We start from the raw sequence: 22487 nt of genomic DNA, 5'->3' as shown, positions 1-22487 counted from the left end.
GGCCGGCTTCAACTGGGCACTCCACGAAAGACAGCTGGCATTTTCTGCCTCTGACTTTCAACTTTGGGGCCCTTCTTTTCCACTGATCCAGCCAACTTGCGAGCACATGAACGAATGTCATTGGGAAAACGGGGCAGACAAGAGTGACAAGCTTGGGAGAGATGGGGCATCCCCTGCCCGCTTTCCAATGAGATGGACCGGGGGAGTGCGAGTCGCCAGGGACAGGCTGTCCAATCCACACGATTCCACTCACCACGCACGGGGCGAAGAGGGACGACGACGGCACGATGGGCCACTCAGCGGCCCAGCTTTGTTTTAATGAGAGTCCACGGGACCGAGCTATGACCAGCCCAATCTCGCCTTGTTTGGCTGATACTCCAATACATCCAACACCCCCATGATTGTACACTAGAAGGAATGTACTCTATTACCATCGACCAATTACCCCCGGAAATCGCCTCCCCTACTACTGCATCGCATCTGGAGCTATGGGTGATTTCCCGCCGGATGAGAGGCCCCGCCGCTTGGATTCCTAGACGACATCGTATTTGCCAATGGCTCGAATGTCCGGCCCGTCACGCTCGTGCTCAGATTGCCAGATTGCTTACATTATGTCTGTCTACATTGAAAGGACAATTCTGTTCGGCTGCAAGCAGCTTCCTGGATCCAGAGGAACACTGTGTTTACATAGCTATCGTTACTGAATTCAGCGTCAAAGTTGGCGTTGGCATACTTATCACTTCGTCAAAGAACGCCATGCCGCCAATATCCAATATCGCAGACTCGAACTTCTAGAATAAACGTGGAAGGTATAACAAGCCATATTATGATTCCTTGTCCTACCTAGTAGTAGCGTCCACTAACTCAACAGCTTAACATCAAAGTACCACCAAAGCAAACCTGCATGACGGGAGCCCCAACTTGTCAAATTACTGCTGTCATCCGTCCGTCCATCCCTCATAATCCCCCCTGAACGCACGTTTTTCTCCCACGACACTACTGCAGTTTCGGTCCAAACTCGAAAATATGCAGGTACAGATCTCCAAACATTCATCGGAGCTGAATGTCGTCGATTCTAAGTACCTTGTTATCGAAGAAAGTTAATTCGTCTGGTCTCATCCTCGGTTTCTATCCCTTCCTACTAGATTATCCGTGAGAAGCTCTCCTGCATGTCATCAGGTGGCAGGTAAAGGTCTGCATAGTCTAATGAGCCTAGTTTTGCCTCAACCTCTTGCACTCTCCCTCCCCCTTCCCCGCCCCAGCCAGGCACAAGAAAATCGCCTTTTCGATTGTGAAATTACGATTCATTGACCCAAGACAATACTCCATATTGTCTTGCTCCCTTGGAAGCCGGCCACAAAACGCGAAAACCGAAAAAAAGCTCGGGGCAAAAACAAAGGCAGGTTGGTAAATTCCCCGGAACAGCGTTGGACCTGGGGGACGTGTTTGATTAGACGAACGGATCTTAGTGCCCATGTGGTTTATTTCGAGAAAGAGAGCCCCTGTCGGCCGTCGGGTCGGAATCTCACTTGTTCCTACAGCTGCTACCCTTTTAGGAGAAGAATTCGATCGAAACGACTTTTTCCTCGTTCTTTTGAATAATCTCCATATTTGAGAAACTACGTATAGGCTGGGGGGGTTTGGGTTTACTAGGAGTTGGGACGCCAAGAAAGAAGTGAATCCTACCTACAGCCTGTGTTGATGTCACCAGGAAGAGGCACCACTTCCTAGTCATTATCAAAAGGCAGGTATGGCTTGGAAACAGGTGCATCCAAAACTGTTTTTCTTTGATTATTTGCTATCAAAAGTGAAGGCATTCCGAGACATAATAATCACGATCACATCTCGCAACAAACGATTCTGGATTGTCGCTTCTCAATATCATCCTAGGATGTTTAGCACCATTGAAATTTCGTCATGATTTATTATTCATGGAATAAGAAGAAGAATAACCTCCACAAGCTCATCAACAGCCGAGCGTCATGCCCGCCGGACATCATCCTCGATCTTTGCTTCGAGGAGCCTATAACACCAAACTAATCTTTAACATGTACAGCTCAAAATCCCCATCAACACCTCTGCCAACCCCTTTGGCTTGCTGTCCTCACTCCGTGATTCGCTCGTTCCCTTTACCCATCTCCCAGTATACACATGCCGACGTAACTCCATTCACATAGCCTCTTAAGACAGCAATACCATCGTCACCGCCGCCGCCGACAACCAATATGTCGCTCGACAACTCAGACGAGACTCTCAAGGATCACAAAAGATGTCAAAATCTCCCACCGTACCCGAAAACACTGGGTCGCTAAAGCTCTGCTTTGTGATTGTGTCGATTGTATTTTTGCATTGCTCTGCCGCCTGGTGTTAGTATCGTGGTCCTCACGTGTGAAGGGACCTTCAACTCCAAGAGAGTAACATAAACTCACCAGCTTGCTCGTCACACTTGGTCACCTCAAACTTTTGCGGCCCGTTGTTGGCTGCTTGTGAGCACTTGTTCTTCTGGTTGTCGCAAGATCGGCCCGCGGCGGTGTTGAAGTCGGGCTATAACCGAGCACGCATTAGCACGCTTGCTTCCCATAGGAAACACACTCCCTTTTCCCCCTCTGTCTCCGGTAGAGAACGTCGGGGATCACGCGGAAGAAACTCACAAAAGTATCACCGTCGACCTCGAACGGTCTACTAGGGTCATTTGACTTGGTAATCTGTAGCCAAGCCACAATAGTCAGCATACAACGTTCCGTCCTACGATTCCCTCATCCTACTCCTGAAACAGCGCCACCCATTGAACGCCATCCGAACCTCTCCCCGGAGCTAAGTGTTTGCGCCCCCCTTGAGGATCTCGATTCTCGCTCGAGTGTTGAGGAGAAGAGCATCCCGAGAGATAGAGATGTAATCACATACCGCTGACGCTTGTACACCGCCCAAATTCCCCTCGAAAGTCTGCAGGTTCTGCGTCGTCTGCCGCGGCAGTAGGCCATACTTCCATCCCATGCGCATCTCGTCGCCGAGGTCCATCGCCAGTACACCCGCCGCCACCACGGCGGCCCCCGATAGGGCGTTGAAGAGAGTTGACGTTCTCATTGCTTTCTCTCTGATCTTTGTCGTGGGCCGACAGTAGTTTGGCGTTTCTCGCTCGCTTTTATGATGTCCTTTCGGATGTGATTATCGAGTTTGCTCTCCTTCGGCTTGATTAATTGATCGCGTTGGTTGCGTTCGTCGAGTATCGTTGCTCTGCAATTGTGATCGTAACCCAATTGATACCTCTCCCTCTCGTGTCGTAGATAAAGTCTCCTAGCTCCGTCCTTTCACCAGCTCGTCGGATTGAAATATTAGAAATATGTCGTTGTAATGTTAACTCCGAGGCTCAACCTCGTCGAATCGTAGTATATAGCGTCGTCAACGAAGCGCAGTAGGAGTTGTAGTGTGGATTGGCGACGCGCAGCGCTCGAACGTAGAAAATCGTAACACCGAAAAGACGTTGGAGGAGTAGAAAAGTAGAAAGGAATAACCCAACGTCCGTTCCTTAAACCTTAGCAGCACTTTTTTCCGATTAACAGGCGCCCGCGGCTGCGCTGCGACACACGGCACGGGAGGGGGAAAGTAGGTATTGGAACTGGGGCCTTGCAGCAAGCAGCAAAGGGAACCTGAAACGCGGAAAGAGATCCAACCACGGCTGCCCACAAAAAGCTGGGATGCAACACCACCGCAACACCACCACAAAGCACACCCGAAACACCACTGAGACGGGGAAATCATATTACGGATGGCCTAGCTTTGCTGTGTCCACGTGATATTGCCCAGACGGGACGGCAACCGAAAAAGGACGATCATGCTGGCTTGGAGACATGGAGTTCATCAGATGGCAGTTGGCCCCCTCAGATGACGGCCGATCATATCGGGAAAGATAGAATGGAATAGAGTTCAGAGGGAGGAGGGGCTGCAATCAGTCGGTTGAACTCAGTTCTCTCCCTCAACCCCCGGCCATTTCAGCCAACAGGCTTCACTTGCGTCATTTTTGCATGTGGTATGTGCTTCTTCTTTGCCTTTCAATGTTTGTTTGAATTGTTTGAAAGTTGGTGGTCCTGATATTAAAGTTGTATCTTAACGTACGTACAAGCCGACGGGCCTAGAAGGCTGCCCATCAGACTTGCTTGTTGCGGTCTCTGCCATGTGTCTTTGCTGGTATCGATGCCCTGTCCTGATGCGCGACTCGTTTGAAGCCCCACACTAGTCCAGTGAAGTGATCATCCTAAGCCCAGCCGACAAAGAAGAGTAATTTTCAGCCTTCTATGTACATAATTCCATCCATCAGTCCGGAGACCTTGCGATATGCAACCATGCCTGCCATGATGATCTGGCGGCCCTAAACTCCGCATGACTGGTGGAAAGGCCAGCGTAACAAATGAGTAAAAAGAGAAATCAAGGAGTGTGGTATCCGTGTGGAAAGGACTGGGGAATCAACGCTTTCTGTCGCAAGAAACAATCATTGGAAGTCGCAACAACAAACATCTTTAAAAGTTGGACGATGCATTGACTTGTTGGTTCGGCGCGTGGTAGCTTTCGAGAGTCGACTGGAAGGGAGTACGGCCGGAACCAGATCCCTGGGCACTCCCGATCTCGTTCTTGGGCTCGTTGCCGTACTGGTTGTTGTACTCCATGAGGCCATCGTTCTCCTCAGCCTGCTTCTTCTTGCCCCAAATTCTCCAGGCAACAAAGCCCAGGGCACCGAGAACAATGGCACCGCCGACACCAACAACGACACCAATGACGGTCTTGCGAGTCTCGGACGACATGCCAGAGGATGAATCTCCAGAGTTTGCCTCATTAAGACCGGGCGTGCTCGTGACGGTGGCCTCAGAGGTGAAGGAAGTTGCGACACCAGCGGAGTTGGTGGTGGTGATGACGGTCTTGATGGTGGAGGTAACGGGCTCGGCAGTGGTGGAGTGGGTGGAAGAAGCGGCACTTGCGCTGGTGGTCCCGTCGTTGTTGCTGCCAGCAGATGTGGTGCTGGTCTTCAGGGTTGTAGGAGCAGCCGTGGCTCCTGGTGTTGTGCTTGATGCAGGCGCATTGGCGGATGTGGTCGGGTCGGCAGCGGGAGATGTGGTAGTGACAACAGCGACGGTGGTGCTGGTGACCGGAGCAGCAGTCGTTGTTGTAGTTACGGCAGCAGCAGATGTGGTGGTTTGAGCAGCGGCAGTCGATGTGGTCTCGGCACCGCTGGCTGTTCCTGATTGTCTCTTAAGGAGGCCATCGCGGGGCTCGGCTTTGTTGAAGTTAAACCATGACGCCTGAGCGACCGAGGCGAGGGCGAGGACCTGAACGGCGCGTTGGGGATGCATCGTGACTGTGGTGGATGACGAGATTCACGGTAGGTGGTGCTTCAAGAATGGATATATCAAGTCAGCCGACTGTAGAAATAATTCTCTCGGTCGGTCAGATAAATTGAAGAATCGTTCGTTTGTGTGCCGACAACCAAATTCTTTGGTGGTGGTGTCAAAGACACAGGGTTCTGAGATGAGTCGAGTCGGTTCGTCTGGAATTCTCGGAAAGTTCTTACGTGCCGGGTGGGTACGAAAATAGGAGGGCGGCACGGGTCAGGGTGGGAGGGCGGAAGCGACCGGTAAGTTGACAAAAGGTAAAAAGCGATTTTGTGTTGTTTGTGACGCGGAAATCACTCGGAGTAAAACGAGAGGAAGGAATCAAAGGTGACGATAGGGAAAAGCGAGTGAATGGTTTTTATGAAGTGAGGGATGAGTTGGGATAGGTTTTGAGGGGGGTGGTCGTTGGAGTGGAACGAGCGGGAGGTCAGAAAAACAAGACTCGTATTCGAGCTGGAGCGGCGGAAGAGGGTGGTCAGTGTGAAAAGGCAGGTGCGGTTGCCAAGTGGGCAGTCACTGGTGGGTTACTGTGTACGCAGTAGAGCGCTGGGGACAGGTCCACGGGTCCAGGCAGGTACCAGGGATGCAGGGCCGGGCCACTTCTTCTTTCCTCCGTCGCACTGTCCGTGACCCGTGTGGTGGCTGTTCTTGGCTTCTTCCTGGGCCAAGAAGCGTCAGAAAAGGGAACCTCAAGTCTCCAAGCAGAAAACTGCCCAGCAACGTTGCGCAGGGGGGGGACAGAACTTAGAGGTGGGAGGTCGAGCCGGTAGCGACCGGGGTGAGTGGCGGTGGATGCTTGCCAGATTCTGGTGCAAGGGACAACGTGGTGGCGGTCTGACGGCCTAAGACATCAGGTTACCCATCTCAGATTTGTCCGCTTCTCGCGCGATGAGAACTTTTGATTGGCCAGATGGCTTGAACCCTGGGCCCGACACGGGGCACTGTGGCACACGACGATCAATGCTAAGAGGTACGTACACAGTACGTCTCTCTCGTTTCCTTCGTCTCTCGGCGAATCAGAAATGGCTTCACCCTCAGACCCTTCGTTGCCCTCCTGAAGTCTCCCTCACCCTCACGGCCTCACCTCTCGAAATTTACACGGCTCAGCCTCCAGCTCACTGCTCACGACCCTTTGCTCAAACGCTCAGTCAAATCGTCTATTCGCCGCCTCCAACAGTCCACGACACAACCGAGCATACCGCCGAGCCTCTTAGGTCAGTGGGAGTTGTTGGAACACCCCAAGGAAGCAGCCCAGCTGTCAGCAGTCTTTAGCGGCCGAATGGTTGGTGCCCATGAAAAACGGCTTGGACGGCCCCTTCTAGCCCGTCAGATGGCTCCAGACTTTGAGAGACTGGTCCAGCCCGCTGCGACCGCTGACTCTGCCGCATTCCTCGTAGCGGTTGGCGCCGACTGAGGTGTTTGCCATCAGGAGCTTTTCTCTGCAAGCCGCAAGCCCCAAACGTTTGAATGCAGCAATCCGATTTTGCATGGCGCGCTTTTCCTTTCATCAGCAGACAATGAACATCCCAAAAATAACCATGGTCTGTCTGTCTATTGTTCAACAAAAACTTCTGTCGACAGCAAAGAACCGTTGACTACACCACTGACATAATGCAGGACACCATGAACTGCCGTTGCAGTCGCAGACAACCATGACGATGACGATGGGATAGGCATCAGGCTTTGTGCTGGTCTGTCTAATCCAGGATGGAAAGGAGCGACAATCATATAGCATGTGCCGTTGGGTCAAACCCTTCATAGATGCTTAAAACCAAGCATCAGCAAAAGCAAAGCATACAAACGCACACATGGATTGCCAGCCGGCACCAATGGAACGATGGCACAAAAAAAAATTACCAGGGCAATATTGAAGCAATGAAGCCACTGGTTGTCCCCATCCACGGCAATGCAACATGCCTGCCCAGGGCCGATCTTGTCTCTATTTTCAGCATCGACCCGTCGCTCTTTGCTCCAACCGCCTCCGCTTCTGCCAGCCTGGCGTGCCAAACCCGGCCAATTCTCCTTCAGGGTCTTCCAAGCACGTCTCCACCGTCCCCCGGGCCCCTCCCAGCATTCGTCATTCTTCCCGGCCCCGTCCAAGAATCCGGATTCCACAACTTTTTCCAGAACTCGGCATTCGTCGTCGCACCACGCATGCCCTACCGTACGCAGTATGCTAATATGGACGCCGACAACAACCCTAGAGTATGTGAGGGGTCAATGGGGAAGGGGTCAAGAATTTCTCGGACGATGGGCATCGCCTCACTGGGCCATAAGATTTGCCTTCCGCGGCGGCCGACGTCACTTCCGCGCTCGAGGGTCTTCGCAATTCACCGAGGGCCCCTGCAACAACAATCAACAGGACTACTGTTACAGTACGGCCTGCAGGATGACGATGTTGAGAATACCGTTCAGACTGCGCCCGAAGCATCTCGAACTGTCAGCGACAGCTCTGTTCAAACCTTTTGTTGGCATGCAGCTGATGCCCCGTCATGCGTCATTTTCCCACCCAATGGCCAACCTCCAGATGAACCACTCAGCTAGGAGCTGTTTGAAGGAAACTGAGAACTCAACGAGTGCGTTTCGCCTAGCTTACACAGTTCAGGGTACCCTTTGTTCGAAGCTCTGTTTCCTAGCGCCCTTGTCATGGGTTCCCCTTCTTCCCACATCCCGGCACAGTGTCTACACTCCGTCCATGGAGGAAACTGGAGACCCTTGCGTACGGATACAGAGCACAAGAGGCAACCGATGGTAGAACGATAATCCGTCCGCAGCAAGCATCATTTCGGATCCAGGTCTGCCCTTCCGCGGATCTCGGCGTCGGAGGACCCGCCTACTCACGGACACCCGCATAATGCAACGGTGATGTGAAGCATTGCATTCCAGCTTACAGCCTCCCGGTGTCAACCCACGCATTGAATCCTTAATCGTACACTAGAAGTGTGCGTCGCCTCTCGATACAGTGATACGATTGTCCAACCATACAGCGGTGAATATCGGGAGACGAGATTGCTTTATTTACCAAAGTCCCTTTGCGTGTCTCTCCTTGAACTTTTTGCATGTTTCAGCGGGGAGTTTATAATAGCCGAGCTGCCTATGACAGCTAGCTTAGGATCTCGCCCGCAGGTGAATACATCATCAGACGGTAATCATTCAGGTGTGTCATTTTGCAGTCTACTTTAGCACTCTTTGTTGACTTTGCTATATTACTGACGAGTCTCGCAACCCGAAAACATTACTTGAGCCAGAACTCGCTTGGATTATCAAAAGACCTTGCAACGCCGCAAAAATGTGTAGCAGACAGGGCGATGGACCATTTACAATACACACGTCATTGCTGTTCAATCCAAGGAAAAAGACCTTTGACAAGAATATCTCGATTGTCATCGATCCAACGAACGGCGCCATTGCAGATGTGTATGACCGGCAGCGATCCAAACATTTCGAGTTGACAAGTCATGATATAGATCTGCGAGGGAAGGTTGTGATGCCAGGATTTGTCGACGCGCATACACACGTGTTTCTTCATCCATACGAGTGAGCCTCATCATCGTGGCACAAGGTCCTTGATTCAGCTAACCTTGGCTAGTGAGGCTTCATCGACGGTCCAGATGCGCGACGAAAGTGTCGTCGAGAGAATCGTTCGTGCTACAAATCATCTCCGTGTTGCCCTTCTGTCCGGTTACACCACATACAGAGATTTGGGCACCGAAGGGCTGCGCTCATACGACGCAAACCTGAGAGACTGTGTGAACCGAGGTCTGGTACCGGGCCCGCGACTCTTCGTGGCCACCGAGTGTCTCGCCAGCACTGGGTCCTACGAGGTCCGTCACGAGAACTCGTGGGCGAAACTACCGCGCATTTCGGACCCGTGCGACGGTCCGGCAGGCGTGACACAGGCTGTCCGGCGTCGTGCGGCCGATGGGGCGGACATCATCAAGTTCTACGCGGACTATCGGCGCAAGGTGATGCGATTCCCAAATTCAAAGGAACCGATCCCGTTTCTTCCCTCGGAGCCCAACCCGACTGTGGTGATGTTTAATCAAGAGGAGATGGACGCCATCGTCAAGGAAGCCAAGCTAGGCGGGCTACCCGTGGCGTGCCACGCAGGGTCAGCCAAGGGCGCACTCATGGCTATCAAGGCCGGCGTCGACACCGTTGAGCACTGCCAAGAGGCCACCGATGAGGTCTTTCGAGAAATGGCGCGCCGTAGTACCATCTTCGTCCCGACGCTCGGGATCATGAAGACTTCGCCTGATTTCAGCAGCATCGCGAAGAAGACCAAAAGGGCACACGACCTCGGTGTGCGTCTTGCTGCCGGGGGCGATACCGGAACATTTCCTCACGGGGAAGGTGCTTTTGAAATGGAACTCATGATCCAGGCCGGGGTTCCCGTCGTGGATGTGCTGGAAGCATGTGTGATGGGAGGCTGGGAAAGCTGCGGTAAGGAGAAGAGCGGTTTCTACTTTGGTTCCATCGAGAAGGGCTACCGAGCCGATATCATTGCCTTGGACGCGGACCCGAGAGAAGACGAGGGAGCCTTGAGGAAGGTCAGCTTTGTCATGAAGGACGGCAAGGTCTGGAAGAAGGACGGGCGAGCAGTCGGCTTTTTCGATGAGCAGACGGTTGATTCGAACCCCAGCACCGATGAGGAGTCGGATTGGACTTTTGTTTGACATGGCGTCATATGAGCTTCATTGAATTCGATTAGTCAATTGCTTGCCCGCTCCAACTGGCCGTGATGAGCAGCAAGGTTACATTGCGCTGGCCGGATCATCACCAACAGGCGACGGATACGAGCTTGAATGCGACCAGACAGTCGTAATCAAAGAAATTCCGGCCTTCGGCACTTGATGTATCGGGAAGCCCGGCTCTGCGGACAATAAACGGGCATCGCGTTAATTGATCTCGAGATAGATCACCGGAGACGATCATCACTGGCTCATACGCCTGTTTTCCGTCGCATTTTACAGTCGGATTTGCCTCCGCACACAATCGGCCGAGATTATTCCTGGTAAAGCAAGTCAAGGACGTCAAACGAGGGGTTGTTGGAACCGCTTCCTCCACATGCTCCAACGATCGCTACCACGTCTCCGCACGGCTCGCGCGGGCTAAGCCGGCGAAGCTTAATCCCCAGCCAACCTCTTTTCAGGATCCGTCGTACTTCGAGGCTGCAGAAATTGGCTTGCATATCGTGGACCAAGCTCTCCTCAGCAACCGGGCATCGGACGATCGTTTCGTATGCGAAGCTAATCGCACCTGTTCTTCCGGACATGCCCATATTATGCTTCCAGTGCCGCTACTGCATGTTCCCGGCAATGGAGGAGAGGGGAAAGGGACGAACGATGGGCAATACTACGCACACCTCAACTATCCGCATCATCTGCGCATGATCGAACGGCGCTAGAGCACCTAGAAGGATATTGGTCTCCGGATGACTCTCAGGGTTCGCCCAGCTGCAAATGTCCGAGGCTGTGACTTTAATAATTATATCATGTACGGACGGCACCCGGGTGATCTCTTAGTCCCGTCCTTTCACCCTTCTCTCCCCCATTTGACAGCCGCCACCCGGGTAACCTGTCAATCATGAGGCCGTCTCTATTCTCCATCGCCTCGCTAGGCCTCGGGCTATGCTCCGCCGCATCCGTGGCGAGCAGCCTCGCCGCAGGAGTTCGTTCGTCTCTCGCCCTCGCTCCCGTAGTAAGAGTCCTGGACGAAAAGAGAGACCAGCTCCAGGACATCGTGACATGGGACGAGCGCTCGCTCTTCGTCCGCGGCGAGCGGGTTATGATCTTCTCGGGCGAGATCCACCCTTTCCGCCTGCCCGTCCCGTCGCTGTACCTCGACGTCTTCCAAAAGGTGAAAGCCCTTGGCCTCAACACGGTCTCCTTCTACGTCGACTGGGCGCTGGTCGAGGGCAAGGCCGGTGACTTCACCGCCGAGGGCGTGTTTGATCTCCAGCCCTTCTTCGACGCCGCGACCAAGGCGGGCATCTACCTCATTGCGAGGCCCGGTCCGTATATCAACGCAGAGGCCTCTGGCGGTGGGTTTCCGGGTTGGTTGGCGAGGTTGAAGGCGAAGCTGAGGACTTCGGACCCCGAGTTCCTTTCTGCTACGGACAAGTAAGTCCTTTTGTAACTTGAAGGAGTCCGTTGGTAAAATCAGTAACTGATGATGGTAACCAGCTACATGGCAAATATCTGCGGCATCATCGCCAAGGCCCAAATCACCAACGGTGGCCCAGTCATACTCTTCCAGCCAGAGAACGAGTACACCAACTTCGAAGACGGCAGTAGTGCCGATGGGCCGTACTTCCAGTATGTCATCGACCAGGCTCGCAAAGCTGGGATTGTCGTTCCCCTTATCAGCAACGACGCCAAAGCAGCGGGCCACAATGCACCGGGAACGGGTGTAGGCGCCGTTGATATTTATGTAAGTCACTCTTAAGTTGTCACAGAGACTTAAGACTAATACGTTCTAAAGGGCTTTGATGCGTACCCGCTTGGATTTAACTGTGTGCGTAGCATCCTGAAATCCTTCCTCAAAAGTCTAGCAAATGGAACTGACCGCCGAGGTGTAGGCAAACCCGAATACGTGGCCGGATAATGCTCTCCCAACCACCTACCACGCACTACACTTGCAAACAAGTCCAAGCACGCCTTTCACGATTCCAGAGGTAGGCCTGCAAAGGAGCAATAGAGAGACGTTAGCTTACTCGTTGCAGTTCCAAGGAGGTTCCTTTGACCCCTACGCTGGGCCTGGGTTCGAAAAGTGTGCGGCGTTGGTTAATCACGAGTTTGAGCGCGTATTTTACAAGAACAACTTTGGAGCCGGTGTCACTATATATAATATCTATATGGTAAGTTACTTCGAGGTAGGGGGCATGAGAGACCGAGACTGACGAGAAACTAGATCTTCGGAGGCACCAATTGGGGTAACTTGGGGCATCCGGGTGGATACACGTCCTACGATTACGGCTCCGTAAGTATAAGGCAGATTGATTTGTTCCTGTTAGACTCACTGACGCTTTTCAAGGCAATCACGGAAGAGAGAACTGTCTCGAGGGAAAAGTACTCTGAGCTGAAGCTCGAGGCACAGTTCTTAAAAGTTTCGCCCGCATACCTGACTGCAACGCCCGGAAACTTGACCGTCGGTGTATACAGCGCAACTCCAGACATCACGGTAACACCTCTGCTAGGTAACGGGAACGGCTCGTTCTTCGTGGTCCGGCACAGCAACTACAACAGTCTTGCAACGACCGATTACACGCTTCGTCTGCCCACGTCGCAAGGAACCATCACGATCCCGCAGTCCCGCGATCTGCTGCAACTTACCCGCCGTGACTCGAAGATCGTTGTCACGGATTACCCGGTTGGGAACACGACTCTGTTGTATTCGACAGCGGAGATCTTTACCTGGAAACAGTACAAGAACCAGACGGTTCTTGTCGTTTACAGTGGACCTGGCGAGATGCACGAGATAGCGATCAAATCGACCACGACGCCTGTCCTCGTTGAGGGCACCAGCGTTGATCACAATTATGTGAACAACACTCTGCTTTTGGCATGGGAAACATCAAGCACTCGACGGGTAGTGAAGGTCGATAACCTGGTTATATACATTTTGGGTAAGTACACCAGCTACTTTGCACCACCTTGCGACTAACACAGAGAAGACCGCAACTCGGCATACAACTACTGGGTGCCAGATAAGCCCAGCGGAAGCCAACCGGCGTACGGCACGTCCATTATGGATCCAGACTCTCTCATCATCAATGGCGGGTACTTGGTAAGATCGATCTCGATACAAGATGGCACTCTTAGAGTCCAGGCGGATTTCAACCGTACCACTGAGATAGAGATCATTGGCGTCGACCCGGAAGTCACCAAGCTGGAAGTCAACGGCAAGCAACTGGACCACACAACGAACAATCTAACCAACTGGATCGCGAATCCAGCCTTCGCGGGTGCCGCACCCACCGTACCGGACCTCAAATCACTCAACTGGACCTTCATCGACTCTCTCCCTGAGATTCGCGCAGGCTACGATGACTCCGCGTGGCCTCTCGCCGACCACAAAACCACAAACAACACAATCGCCAACCTCACAACCCCCGTCTCCCTTTTCGCCTCAGACTACGGCTTCCACGCCGGCACGCTCGTCTTCCGGGGCTACTTCACCTCAACTGGCACAGAAGACAAGCTTGACATTACAACCCAGGGCGGCTCCGCCTTTGCGAGCTCCGTCTGGCTCAACGACACCTTGATCGGCTCCTTCGCCAACGGACCTGACGCAGCGGGCGATAATGCCTCCAATTACACCCTGGCCAACCTCACCGCGGGCGCAACGTATGTTCTGACCGTCCTCGTCGACACCACTGGCCTGGAGGAGAACTTTGTCATCCCCGCGGACGTGATGAAAACCCCGCGCGGGATCATGGACTACAGCATCACGTCCCCCTCCGGCGCCCAAACGAACGTCACGACGTGGAAAATTACGGGGAATCTCGGCGGCGAGGGCTACGCCGATAGGGCTCGCGGCCCGTTGAATGAGGGCGGGCTCTTTATTGAGCGCCAGGGCTATCACCTCCCGTCTCCACCCGAATCGGCGCTCAACACACAACGCTCGCCATTCGAAGGGACAGATGTGCCCGGTGTGGCATTCTACGCCGCGAAACTGGATCTGCAAATCCCCGCTACGGACCTCGACGTGCCCCTCTCCTTCGTCTTTGACGACATCGCAGCGTCAAACGGAACGGGTGCGTACCGCGCCATTCTGTACGTGAACGGGTTCCAGTACGGGCGGTACGTGAGCAATATTGGTCCGCAGACCAGGTTCCCCGTGCCCGAGGGCATACTCCGGTACCAGGGGACCAACTACATTGGTCTGGCCGTCTGGGCACTCGGCAACGTTGGAGCTCGCGTGCAGAACTTCCGACTCGATGTCGGCGAGGTGGTGACGACCGGTCGCGAAGAGGTTAAGGTTGTTGAGGCGCCGGCTTGGAGTCAGCGAGCGGGTGCATATTAGAACTATTTGGTGGACACTTTTTCTTTCTTGTACATTCGTAGTACATACAGCCCTGTGGTTTAAGCAATCAAGGTGTTTGCAGATCAAGCTTCTATTCTTATTATGATCGTGAGAGTGCGTAGGCGTTCTCGGCAGGAACTGTATTTCTGTCTATTCGATACAAGACGAAAGAAAATACACTCTCGGTCATCTGGCGTCTTAGAGGTCATCAACGAGAGGACTAGGTCCCTGCGGCATCCCAATCTTATCCTCAAACATCATCCTCAGAGCCTCCACTCTACCGCGATCCGACATGAATCGGAGATACTCGGCAGAGTTGGTTGTATCCATGTCAAGGATCCCGGGGTAGCCGCCAGGCGCCGTGATATCCTTCCGAGCACTCCACTGAGAAGAATTGCGCTGGAACCCATCATCGAGGAGGAAGTTGGCAAACAGCTTCGAAGCCTCGGGGTGCGGCGCGTCTTTGAAGATAGCGACAGACCTCGGCCAGCTGACAAAGAGCCCCTCCGTCGGGAACGAGGCGTTGAGGCTGCCCGAGGACCGAAGACCGATGCTGGCGGTGAACGTGACGGACTGTGTGCTGTTGGGCTGGCGCAGCACAGCCAGGGGCGATCCCGTGCCGCGGACCCAGCGGGGCTCGTTGGCGAGGAGGCCGTCGAACCACTCGGGACCATACTGGTGCATTCTGGAAGAAGAAGTGAGCACTCTGCCACTTCGAAGAAAAGGAGCGCCTGAGAGTATCTTACACGAGGTCAAAGATGTACGCAATGGCATCGTCGTCACTGGGGTGCGTCAGAACAATCTTGCCCCTATACTCGGGCTTCAAGAAATCCGGCCACTCCCGCGGCGGGTTCGCAAGCTTCTGCGTGTTCCAGACAGTCGACCACGCATTCATCGCAAAGCCGTAGTACGCCGCGCGCACATGACGAAACGGCGCCAGCACCTTGAGATAGTTATTCGGAGCATAATGCAGGAGCGATCCCTGCTGCTCCCAACGGGTGTAGTCCTGCAGGGCCTGGAGGATGATGGTGTCCACCTCGAGCGGCCTGCCCGAGGCGAGCTGTCTGTCGACGTTGACGCTGTGGTACTTGGAGCGGTTAACCGTGATGTTGAGCGTCATGCCCGGGAACCGGGTCTCGAAGGCGCGCTTGAGGCCGTCTTGTTGGGTGACTTCGTCGCCGCCGTGCCAGCATGTTACGATGCCGCCTTCGGCTAGGGCGGCTTGGTAGATTTCGTCGATGGTGCGGTTTTCGTTGACTTGTGGGGTGTTGAAGCCGAGAGAGATGTCAGCCGCGGAGACTTGCTGGGCCAGGAGAGCACACAGCAAAGGGGGTGAAAGACGCATCTTGAAATGGAGGGGTGATTGATGTGAGAGCAGTTGATGAGATGGTGCATTGTGACTTGATGTTCGTCCGATGTCAGTAAACTTATACTCACGAGACGATGATCGTTATCAATACACATGATGGACTAAAGGCCGAGTACTTGGCGAACGCGTAATGGTCGAGCTTAGCACACGAAGGCTATGGCTTGGCGAATGTAAAGTTAGTGAAGCTGCTGTTCGTCCTTGGATCTCATCAGGCTATTGACAAGGTTGACGTCGACTTTGTTCCTCTACGTTTCCATGATCGGCTAGAGGCTACTCGACTACTCGGATAAAGTTGCTGACACTAATAACGGTTTTAAGCTTATGGCCGGACATCGACTGTAGCCCAAACAACTACGCCTGTAGTAGATCATCCGATAAATTAAGCTTAATCACTACTACGTAGACTACCTACATCTGGTTCCTCACAACTGTAACGGCGCGCGGGTCTTGACTCAGGTTGGGAACAGTTGCATAGAACCCGAAAACGGTAACAAGTCGCCGTAAATCATAGTTTACAGGCCCCTTGAGCACTGCCTCCGTTGACATAGTCATCGGGCGTCTCTAATCACGACTAGTATACCGTCGACCAATGAGAGGGTCTATTCATTCTCAAACAGGCTAATTCCCCAAGGACGATGCTCGCTACATTCTTACATTGTGAGGCGGCTTACTGAGCAAGTCGTTACAACAAGGTTCGGTAACGGCTATGATATCTACCGGACGTTGAACATCTCGGTCGGCTCGGCCGAATGCATAGCACCTTTCTCACGGAAACCGATTCCAACATCGGACTTACAATATGTACGGTTACAGTGAAGCAAAACAGTCGTAATGTGTTGACTGTGCTTGAGGTAGACGGAAGGCTTGGCGGCGAACACCCCAGCCACCTCATGGCAGCTCGGCTACATGGTAACTGTCGAAACATGCTAGAACTCCCAAACTTCTCGTCCGGTATCTCAAGTCGTGGCTGAATTAGCCTGGCCAGACTGTTACTGTATCAATCTACCCCACGCATATGTGCTAAGCGGAGAATACTCAACGTACGTCTCCGGTATCTCCTATCATCGTTGTAAAGTTAAAAGAACGAAAATGCTGAACAGCAATAGTTTGTAGACATCTATTTGCGTCATACGATGAAGGTTCAGTAAGGTCAAGTAAGAAAGCTCGATGAGCAACCCCACGCCGGGAGCTGCGGCGGCACATCTGACAGTTGGGATGGCATTGCTCAAGGGCAGAACGTGTCGATCCCGGAAACAAGCGCAGTAGGGCGGCAACGCAAAATTGGGGACGTTGGATGCTCGAAAGTGATAGAAGAAGGCCGAGCCTGTATTGTTAGGTAGAGTATCGGGATCGAGGAATGCATGGGGTTGAGGATCCAAAGTTAACATTTGGTCCGTCAACAGTCAGCAAAACGCGCGTCTTCCGTGACTTCTTCTGGGCAACTTGATCTTCTATCGCAACATAGCCGTTGCCTACGACTTACTTTGTTGCTCAAGCCTATTCTTTGTTGGTCGCTGCGTGTTTATCAGATAATCGAGGATAGCTGCAAACAGGACGAATGCTTTAAGAAGTGCAGCAATTAGAAACATGCCGCCTCGACTATGGCATCAATGTATCTTTACGTCTATGAGGACAATGTTTTCTTGTCTTCCATAACATCGACTGTTACTTTCTTACGTTCATTCATGGTACACCTATTGGGTAGCTAGTTGAGATCAAGAGAATCATAGCAGAAGAAAACGTACCGAGCTAGGCACCTGGCGCATTATCCATAAGTATTCGGGTTTCGATTATTCCGCTGCAGTTGATGTGTGATGCAAGGGAAGGGTTCAATTTCTCCTGAGATTAGGCTTGAAGTCGGGGCAATTGATCTTGGCAACAAACTATTTGAGAGGTAAGAGTTGCAGTTACGGACATGGCCAAACTTTCGGCGAAGTCAACAAGTATAGTGCAGCCGGCAACGGGGCAGCAGTTGATGCCATGACGTACGCTCCGCCAGCATAGGGGAGGGTTTATGGTCCTTTGAGCCTTGGATCCGAGTAATCATACAACCCAACTAGATAGTGTATGGAATGACACAACCAGCGGCGTCTTCTTACATGAGCTCCTCGACTATTCTCCTAAGCAGACTTATCTTGAGATGTATCTATCAGTCAATGCTGTGACCATTGTCTTGGTCACGCTGCAATTCGGAGCAGTTCATGGCCAGCAACCTAAGCCTATGATTCTCGCAGATACCAACCGTGACGGTATCGTGGATGACAGCGACGCCACGGACAGAGCATTCTGGACCCCTTCTCGCGGCGCCATCTTCCTTCCAAACGTCAGCGACTCTCTCAAACGCTGTCCTAATTAGGATCTTCAGGGCAACCCTATCAGTAATCACGAGCTAGCATCTTGTCACGATGCTTCTGGCCACCTACTCCTTGAGCCAAGCCTGGTTGCTCCCCTGAAGACGATCCCATTAGAAGTTTCAGACGACACTATTGCCCACATCTACGCCACGCCTGACGCCGCATCTGAAAGGGTTCGTCTCTTTTACCTGAATGATTCGTCCGCCAACCCCGCCGAGACTGCCTCTTGGAGCTTTGTGGATCTTGAATTTACCTTCAATGCAAGCCATGTCCAAGCCGGTATCACTCTCGGGATTGACGGGTATGAGTTTGTGAAGGATTTGGCAAAATGGGACGGCAAAGTAAGGGTGCATTTTGATGTTCACGCCAATGGCACTGTCGTATTCGACGTCGTTGAGCTTAAGGTGGCTCCAGTTCTGAACCATCACCATCTCCAACGTGTCAGCGCCTTTGTCAGTACTGCGGCAAAGAGTCTGATCCTGTACAGCTCGATTTTCTCAGCCGACTTGATGAAGCGCGGAAGGCGGCAGGGATAAAGGAGCCATTATATCTGTTCAATCAGAGTGACGATATTTGGGCCCAGGATTTTGTTGAACCAGCATATGCTAGCACGCCTGGACCTAACGGCCAACCGATCTCGCTCAGAATTATGTTGAGGTCGGCACAGTCAGTTCGTACTGCTGAAAGACAGGTCTTTGAGCCGCTTCGCGGGAAAGGCGTTGGTGGTTTCCAGCCTGAGGGGGGACGCGGCGGCTATGGCGCCCGAGAAATCAACGCATACGGCAACCTCGAAACGATCCCACCTTACACGTCTAAGAGTGGAGTCAAATATCCTGCCGGCCGGATTATTCATGGCAAGTATTATGACAAGATGCTAGCGGAAGCTACGATTGCCTGCTTGGAAGGCTAAGAGCTTCATAACCCTCTTTCCTTGAGTCTGGATGGCTACTCATCGGTCACGTTGATGAGTTAGTCCAGTTTCTACCTTCCAACGAGACGGGCCTTGGCTTCACTATTGGTATCGCTGACACCACTTCCGCCCTCGACTTGCTCAGAAACACCTCAGCAGCGGCGCATGGTAGTGTCCGGGCGATTTCTTTCAATGGGTCTGTTTAAGGCTCCTTTTCTATCACGAAAGAGGAGCTGGCCATGACAGTCGATGAGCTTCTTCCAAACGAGACATTTCACGAGGTCAACGCTTATGCGCAGAGACATATTGATGCTGATCTGGGAATCCTGCTCGCTGAGATACCTATTCTTCGGGATCATGTGATTCGCATCCCCTCGCTTTTCAAGGCCCCCAAAGTGTCTTCGCTCTCCTCGTTAACTGAAACGGTAATGGAGGGCGAGTATTTGTTAGTGAGCTTCAGCCCGGCGGCTATCAACGGCGTCGTGTTGGACAACTACTACGTGAGTCCCAAGACTTGGGGCCCCGTGGTTGAGGGACGAGACATTTTGGAGTTTGCCATCCGGGAGGTATATGCAAAGGCTGGCATGGAGGTCGGGTTTGTGGACGATTTCATGTCGCATCACCACACCTTTGGCGAGGTGCATTGTGGAAGCAACACTTTCAGGGAGACGGACGCAGCGTGGTGGGAGTAGGGATAACACTCTCGTAGTGTGTGGGAGTTAGAGAAGAGGACGGGGAGAACCTGGGAGTCACCGTTCTAACAGCAATCTAGTGGAGAGAGCTATAGCATGTCATGATGTGCTCTGCAGTAATTATATTCCTTTCGTTCCCATCTCGTTCCCTACCAATTCTGCGTGCAGCACTGGTGGATAAGGGTGGCTACACGCGGTAATGTGAGGCACGGGAAGCCAGATTAGCCTTATTGCCGCTACTAAGCTACATTTGAGCTTCAATAGGTTTACACAGGCAAAACACGGTCATGCTATATATAGCAGTGAGCGTTCTCTGCTATCTGCAAATTTCGCGAAAAGTTTCAGGCTGCTCTTCCACGTTACAAAGACAACGATTGTGTCTCAGTGAAACAGAGCATTAGTCTACCAGCGTAGCCAGAGGTAACGAACTGCTACCATCATACAGCTTCAGCGATAACAGCATCCCTGCTATTCGCGGAAGAGAGATCCTCTCATACTCCATGTTCCAGATGCTGCTTTCCCTAGCCAACAAGATAGACTCTAGCACACTGGCAATCTCCCGACTATCCCACATACCTTCTTTCCTTCGCATGGCATACAGCAGCGAAATGGCCCTTTGCTGCAGGTCCAGCTCACCAGAGAACCCGGCAATGAGGCTCATTCGCGGGATCACATCCGCACCCAGGGTAAAGACCGGATACTGCATCGGCTCGGCCTCAGCATATATGAGCGATTCAGCATCTTCTAAAAGATCCTGGAAAAATTGTCGATCCAGAGGCTGTGAGCTCGGGGCCTCCATGCATTTGATGATGACCGACCAGTCCTTTTGCATGACTGACATTAGCCGCGCCTCCCATAACTGCTGCCTGGTTGTTGATGAGCTTGACTTGAGATGCTCAGTATAAGTTGCAAGCCGACTACTAAAGACATCAAAGAGATGGCGAGCTGTAAGCCATTCCCCGAGCCGCAGGTCGTCATCTCTTAGTGGTGACATGCTCTCTGGCAAATGCAAGAATGAGGTCCAAGATATCGGATTCATCGGAATGCTACCTCGGACATTGTAACGTAAAGCCTTCCCAAAAGCTTGGTCTACAAGGTGGAGATCGTACCGAGCCTCGGTGGTCGAGGAGTACGGCTTGGAAGCATCTTTGTTGCTACTGCCCCGGAAGAAATAAGACAGGTCCGGAATGACTTCCCCTTCTTCCAGTAAGTAGGCAGCATCGCAGCCCAAGCAGGTGAACATGTCGGCAAGATCGCATAACTGATCATAATAGTCCTTGACAGTCTCAGCCAGGCATCTCTGGTGCACTGAAAGAGGTAATCCTGCCTGAGCATCCGTTGCCGCTTTGGACAGGGCAACCATGATGCTAGAGCCGGATCTAAGGTGTTGCAGAGCTTTGTCGTAACTTCCCTGCATGATTTCAAAGCAGATGAATATCAAACAAGAAACGAGCGATGTCCTGAGAGTGATAGACGAAAGCCTTTCCATATCCCGAGTCGTGAACTTCATGGCCTTAGAGAATTGCTGGGTTGCTAGCACATCGTATGTTTGCGCGCCCGCAGCCTGGTCTTCTTCTCTGTAGTCGCTTATGAAGCCTCGATGTGCACATCCCAACGCTATCAGGCCGTGTTTGACTGAGTCGGAATAGTATCCTAGTGGGATGATGTAACTGTGCCATAGCTTCTCTAGAAAAGAGATAGCCCCGAAGCCCGCAACTGTGCATTTGCGTACATGATGGAACATGGCCCTTTCTGTTGGTGTTCCTGAGATGTCCCAGTTGACTGGCGGCGGGATCGCGGATGGTTGCCGACGCAACCTAAGCTGGAGACAACTGCGTCTTCGACAAGCTGCCTGTCCATTGACACAGCATCTCCATGATGTCAATCACTGCAGGATTGGAGAATGTAGCGGAATAAGCTTACTTGCTACAGGATAGCTTAGTTCGATCATCGGATATAGTGAGGGTGAGATGAGAACATACTGTGGCTGATACTTTGAGATGGCTTTAGGGTGGACCTCCCCTGTCTTTTCCGACACCTCCAACATCTTCCGTGGTAGGCGACTTAGGCTCGCGGTGCGATGCGGACTGCCAGGCTGCAATTGGTAAGATTCCAGTCAAAAAGCTTTCAACCGAGATCTCGTAGCTTCAATTGAGTGCAGATGAGCATAACTCTGAGAGCGCGCAGGCGATCACATATGCGAAGACTAGGCTGAAACTTGCAGGTTTCCAACTGAGCGAGGGCCATCACGATTTTGTCTTGGCCCAAGCTGAGAGTCCCACTTCTCGTTCTCATCCCACACTCCCGAAAGGTTTGACGATGCCTGATTCGCTGACTGCGTTTGAGAATGAAAGTGAGGGGAACGCGTTCTAAAAGTGTTTTACAACAAGTCATCATTGCCGCTGGTCAAACCTCTTACGATCAGTGGGATTGACATGAGAGCGGATGGATCATCGAGTTTTCTGGTAAGTAAAGTTGTAAATAGTAACAGCGTAAGTGAAATATGAGGGACCTAGAGGACGGTCTTACTAACAACAGAGTTCGGCAAGCGACTGATCATCCATACGTACTTCCCTAATCATGTCATCATCATTCATAAAGTTGGAATCTCTTCGCTTACTAATTCTAATGTTTCTTGTCTTGAGAATCAGACATTACAAGTAGAGCGGGTTCACAGGATGCGATAACGGCATCATAAAAGCCAAAGCAAGCCTTGTTCTCTAGATGTCCGACTACTAGTTCCAGAATACTCGT

At 52.3% G+C, this 22487-nt stretch overlaps 11 protein-coding genes across 11 annotated transcripts; 5 read left to right on the top strand and 6 right to left on the bottom strand.

Annotated features, from left to right (window-relative positions):
* Nucleotides 1-2253: 2253 nt before the first annotated feature.
* Nucleotides 2254-3084, bottom strand: CABS01_03244 (uncharacterized protein; the record flags this gene model as incomplete). The annotated part of the gene is made up of 4 exons (XM_060536621.1): nt 2254-2354; nt 2430-2544; nt 2652-2705; nt 2905-3084. The coding sequence occupies 4 exons, from the start codon at nt 3082-3084 to the stop codon at nt 2254-2256; spliced, it is 450 nt and encodes a 149-aa protein (XP_060392540.1).
* A 315-nt stretch (nt 3085-3399) lies between these two features.
* Nucleotides 3400-3759, bottom strand: CABS01_03243 (uncharacterized protein; the record flags this gene model as incomplete). The annotated part of the gene is made up of 1 exon (XM_060536620.1): nt 3400-3759. One exon carries the CDS (start codon nt 3757-3759, stop codon nt 3400-3402), a length of 360 nt encoding a protein of 119 aa, XP_060392539.1.
* A 755-nt stretch (nt 3760-4514) lies between these two features.
* CABS01_03242 (uncharacterized protein) lies at nt 4515-5342 on the bottom strand (the record flags this gene model as incomplete). Its single annotated transcript, XM_060536619.1, has 1 exon — nt 4515-5342. One exon carries the CDS (start codon nt 5340-5342, stop codon nt 4515-4517), a length of 828 nt encoding a protein of 275 aa, XP_060392538.1.
* Nucleotides 5343-7287: 1945 nt separating this feature from the next.
* Nucleotides 7288-8136, top strand: CABS01_03241 (uncharacterized protein; the record flags this gene model as incomplete). The annotated part of the gene is made up of 1 exon (XM_060536618.1): nt 7288-8136. One exon carries the CDS (start codon nt 7288-7290, stop codon nt 8134-8136), a length of 849 nt encoding a protein of 282 aa, XP_060392537.1.
* Nucleotides 8137-8670: 534 nt separating this feature from the next.
* On the top strand, nt 8671-10057 carry CABS01_03240 (amidohydrolase; the record flags this gene model as incomplete). The annotated part of the gene is made up of 2 exons (XM_060536617.1): nt 8671-8798; nt 8971-10057. The coding sequence occupies 2 exons, from the start codon at nt 8671-8673 to the stop codon at nt 10055-10057; spliced, it is 1215 nt and encodes a 404-aa protein (XP_060392536.1).
* A 910-nt stretch (nt 10058-10967) lies between these two features.
* On the top strand, nt 10968-14408 carry CABS01_03239 (glycosyl hydrolase family 35; the record flags this gene model as incomplete). Its single annotated transcript, XM_060536616.1, has 7 exons — nt 10968-11503; nt 11567-11813; nt 11865-11897; nt 11962-12240; nt 12294-12362; nt 12417-13008; nt 13057-14408. 7 exons carry the CDS (start codon nt 10968-10970, stop codon nt 14406-14408), a joined length of 3108 nt encoding a protein of 1035 aa, XP_060392535.1.
* Nucleotides 14409-14606: 198 nt separating this feature from the next.
* Nucleotides 14607-15753, bottom strand: CABS01_03238 (ABC transporter; the record flags this gene model as incomplete). The annotated part of the gene is made up of 2 exons (XM_060536615.1): nt 14607-15093; nt 15155-15753. 2 exons carry the CDS (start codon nt 15751-15753, stop codon nt 14607-14609), a joined length of 1086 nt encoding a protein of 361 aa, XP_060392534.1.
* A 2164-nt stretch (nt 15754-17917) lies between these two features.
* Nucleotides 17918-19041, top strand: CABS01_03236 (uncharacterized protein; the record flags this gene model as incomplete). The annotated part of the gene is made up of 3 exons (XM_060536613.1): nt 17918-18100; nt 18143-18583; nt 18619-19041. 3 exons carry the CDS (start codon nt 17918-17920, stop codon nt 19039-19041), a joined length of 1047 nt encoding a protein of 348 aa, XP_060392532.1.
* On the bottom strand, nt 17927-18984 carry CABS01_03237 (uncharacterized protein; the record flags this gene model as incomplete). The annotated part of the gene is made up of 4 exons (XM_060536614.1): nt 17927-18149; nt 18201-18226; nt 18320-18579; nt 18810-18984. The coding sequence occupies 4 exons, from the start codon at nt 18982-18984 to the stop codon at nt 17927-17929; spliced, it is 684 nt and encodes a 227-aa protein (XP_060392533.1).
* Nucleotides 19042-19280: 239 nt separating the features above from the next.
* Nucleotides 19281-19733, top strand: CABS01_03235 (uncharacterized protein; the record flags this gene model as incomplete). The annotated part of the gene is made up of 1 exon (XM_060536612.1): nt 19281-19733. The coding sequence occupies one exon, from the start codon at nt 19281-19283 to the stop codon at nt 19731-19733; it is 453 nt and encodes a 150-aa protein (XP_060392531.1).
* A 397-nt stretch (nt 19734-20130) lies between these two features.
* Nucleotides 20131-21096, bottom strand: CABS01_03234 (C6 zinc finger protein; the record flags this gene model as incomplete). Its single annotated transcript, XM_060536611.1, has 1 exon — nt 20131-21096. One exon carries the CDS (start codon nt 21094-21096, stop codon nt 20131-20133), a length of 966 nt encoding a protein of 321 aa, XP_060392530.1.
* Nucleotides 21097-22487: the final 1391 nt, after the last annotated feature.

Source organism: Colletotrichum abscissum (assembly GCF_030869225.1).
Source record: "Colletotrichum abscissum strain IMI 504890 chromosome Unknown Scaffold_6.1, whole genome shotgun sequence".
In the NCBI taxonomy this organism is placed as follows: domain Eukaryota; kingdom Fungi; phylum Ascomycota; class Sordariomycetes; order Glomerellales; family Glomerellaceae; genus Colletotrichum; species Colletotrichum abscissum.
The sequence above is the reverse complement of the archived record's forward strand: the minus strand, read 5'-3'. Positions and strand labels throughout refer to the sequence as shown.